Source organism: Apium graveolens, chromosome 10 (genome assembly GCF_009905375.1).
Source record: "Apium graveolens cultivar Ventura chromosome 10, ASM990537v1, whole genome shotgun sequence".
Taxonomy (NCBI): domain Eukaryota; kingdom Viridiplantae; phylum Streptophyta; class Magnoliopsida; order Apiales; family Apiaceae; genus Apium; species Apium graveolens.
This window is the reverse complement of record NC_133656.1, coordinates 96,668,958-96,671,950: the sequence shown is the minus strand read 5'-3', so window position 1 is coordinate 96,671,950 and position 2,993 is coordinate 96,668,958. Positions and strand designations below refer to the sequence as shown.

Below are 2,993 nucleotides of genomic sequence, written 5' to 3'. Positions count from 1 at the left end.
CATTGCTGAAGGCAATTCAGAGAAGCATTCATTCTCTTGCTCAACATAGTAATGGATCCGAATTTCCTCGATTGGCTGTTCGATACTTCTCTCTCGCTCATCATCCGATACATCCCCAGTTTAGACATCCTTTCTTCTGAAGCCCCTCATAGCTTGCCTGTAGCATTCCCGAGAATCATATTGGGAGCCCTTTATACTGCCAACTCCATTTGGGGTTGAAAACTTGATGGTAAGATGGTGGATTGAAGTGATGACTCTCATTTCCCTAAGGAAATGTCATCCTAATAGCACGTTGTGGGATGATTCCTGGTTTAGGACTTTGAACTCGAGCATCTTCATTACAGACAACGGACTTTCCCCCAAAGTACATGGCAATCAGATTGATCCCATGATCCTAACCCCTTCGCTGGAGAAACCATAGATCCAAGAATCTTCTTTGATATATCTTGATCAGGTAATCCCAACTTCTTAAAGGTGTTGTAGTAGAGGATGTTTGCTGAGCTCCCATTGTCCACGAAGGCTCTATAGACGTTCTTAGTTTCGATTTGGATAGAAATAACCAGGGCATCGTTGTGGGGGTGGTGCACCCACCGAGCATCTGCTTCCCTGAAAGTGATGTCCATGGATTCACCCTTAAATACTTTGGGTGGCCGAGTCTCCACCCTGTGAATGTTAGTTAGAGGTCTAAACCGGGCTTCCCTTGCATATCTTTCCAGAGCTCTATTACTGCATTCTATACCAGGATCTCCTCCATATATTGCTCGAATGCTGCCATCCCTAACAAACTTATTTTCTTTCAGAGTTTCGTTGTTAGACCCCCTAGGTATACGACCTCCTTCTTCCTTTACTCTATCGGCACTATTCTTATGCCTCCTTACTTCCTTCACCACCCATTCTCCGAGATAACCTTCCTTGATAAGAGCTTCGATTTCATCCTTTAGTTGCCGGCACTCATATGTGTTGTGTCCGGATGATTCGTGTTATTCACAATATTTCTTTTTATCTTTGCTTTGCCAAAATGATAGAGCTTCAGGCTTTCTAAATAGCCCCCTATTTTTGTTTACTTCAAAGATGTGCTCAATTTACGCGTCGAGAGGTGTGTACCCGCTCATTCTGTTGTCATAGCTCGAGGGAGGGCTCCATTCCCTTCTCGTAGTCGTAGCATTTATCCGATTTGGGCTTCGACTACTCCTTCGTTATCTCGGGCTCAAAGATCTATCTCTCTTCCTTGCTCTGCCTCTCTAACTTGTTTGCGAAATCGATTGCACCTCTGCCAAAGATTGTTTTATGGCTTTAAATGATTCTGCCAAAGCGAAGACATCGTCTAGAGTATCCAGGTCTTTTTTCTATAGATGTTTCCAGACATCTGAGCCAACCCTTAGTCCTGCTATCAAAAAACTCTTCAAATCTTCATCCGAAGCGCCTCTTACGCTGGTGAACTCGGCGTTGAACCTTTTAAAATAGGATGTTAAGCTTTCATTTTCCCTTTGTTTGACGTTGGCAAGAGTAGTAACAGACGGGGCATATCTCACATCTGCTTGGAACTTAGTCAGGAACAAGGTCTTCATTTGTTCCCAGGAAGTGATCACCCCTGGCCCGAGCTTTTGAAACCATTGCTGAGCGCTCTCCCTGAAATTTGCTTCCAGGATTCGGCATCGAGCCAAGTCCGGAACTCGATACACATCCATCTCTATAATGAATCGTCCCAAGAATTTCACAAGATCCGAACTTCCATGAAAATGGAGATCGCTAGTAGTGTTACGATATCCGGCCGACAACTGAGCCTCTCTTACCGCAACATAGAATGGAGAAGGGATTTCGGCCATGGACATTACTCTTCCTTCCAAGTGATTAAGCAGCCTTTTCAGATCATCCACATTGAAAGTTCCCACTCCCGGGATAGCCTGCATGTGAGGTTGTGGACCTTGGGGCTGAGGCGAAGGTACTACTACTTGATCTCCACCTGGAGAGGCCTGTTGTTGATTGGTGTTGTGGATATTAGTCTACCCTTCTCCATGCCTTACCACTACTTCTCGGTCTTGCCCTCTATCTCCTCCTTATTTTTCTCCTTGACCTCGGCCGCGGCCATGAGGCGTCCCGTGATCATAATTCTGGGTATCCTTTTTGACCGTCATTCTCCATGTTATTATCTCTTTCAGCGTGGTCATATGTGCGAGTGTCCCCATTACCACGATAGTTGTCGAGGTGGTAGCCGTCCAAGTACCTGCCTCGGCCTCCGCCTCTTCCCCTCAATTGGGGTCTTCTCCAATGGTCACTTCCATATCCTCGGCCATACCGATCCATCGATCCACGAGGAGGAGCTCTCTCATGATTGTGGTGCCGCTCCTGATTCCGCAGGGAATTCAGGGGCACACGCGTTGCACCATGGGGCGTCACATCTCCGAGATCGGCCTCATTTTTCCATTACAACAGTAACATCCTTAGATTATCATCCGCCAGGCGGATCTCCAAGCAATCCTTCAAAGCAACGAAGCCCCGTTGTTCGTTCTCTGACATGGATTCTGCTTGTCATCTTTTCTCGAGACTACGCCCGGACCGTTGAGGGTGAGCAATCACTTGGTTATTTGTTAGCGGTATCTCCCGACCGTCAGTGTCTTCATCAACAAGTTCAATGATCAGGGTCATATCGTTGGAGTAATTCAGACGCCGCTGGGTTATTGGTATGTGCCCGCCTTCAGTTCGGCCGCGACCGGCCAAGGCATCTCTATCAGTCATGGGAGTTTTCCCCGGTGCGTGGGCAACACGATTTTGGCAAAGGCCCCTTCTGGTCTTACGTCGCTCCACGGTGCTCAGCCTTGAGTCAAAACCGTTCAGATTATCTCCCATACGATATAGTTGTTCCAGCAAGTCAGCGTTACTAATCAGCACAGGTGGATGACCCCCAACATCTGGGGTGGGGCGATCAGTCATAGGTGGAACATAAGGCTCATGGTGATCGTAGCCATGATCAGATTCTTCTTCAGAGATTCCAT

General features: G+C 47.1%; 1 protein-coding gene across 1 annotated transcript; it reads right to left on the bottom strand.

Moving 5' to 3' along the window:
• Positions 1-338: 338 nt before the first annotated feature.
• On the bottom strand, positions 339-1,910 carry LOC141690774 (uncharacterized). Its single transcript, XM_074495543.1, has 2 exons — positions 1,377-1,910; positions 339-935 (listed from the first exon to the last, which is right to left on the bottom strand). Exons 1-2 carry the CDS (start codon positions 1,908-1,910, stop codon positions 339-341), a joined length of 1,131 nt encoding a protein of 376 aa, XP_074351644.1.
• Positions 1,911-2,993: the final 1,083 nt, after the last annotated feature.

Excerpts from the sequence above, each read along its gene's own strand:
- LOC141690774 (XM_074495543.1), bottom strand. The coding sequence starts at position 1,910 with ATGCAGGCTATCCCGGGAGTGGGAACTTTCAATGTGGATGATCTGAAA. Across the intron at positions 936-1,376 it reads TTTTGATAGCAGGACTAAGG|GATGAAATCGAAGCTCTTAT; the intron begins GTTGGCTCAGAT and ends CGGCAACTAAAG.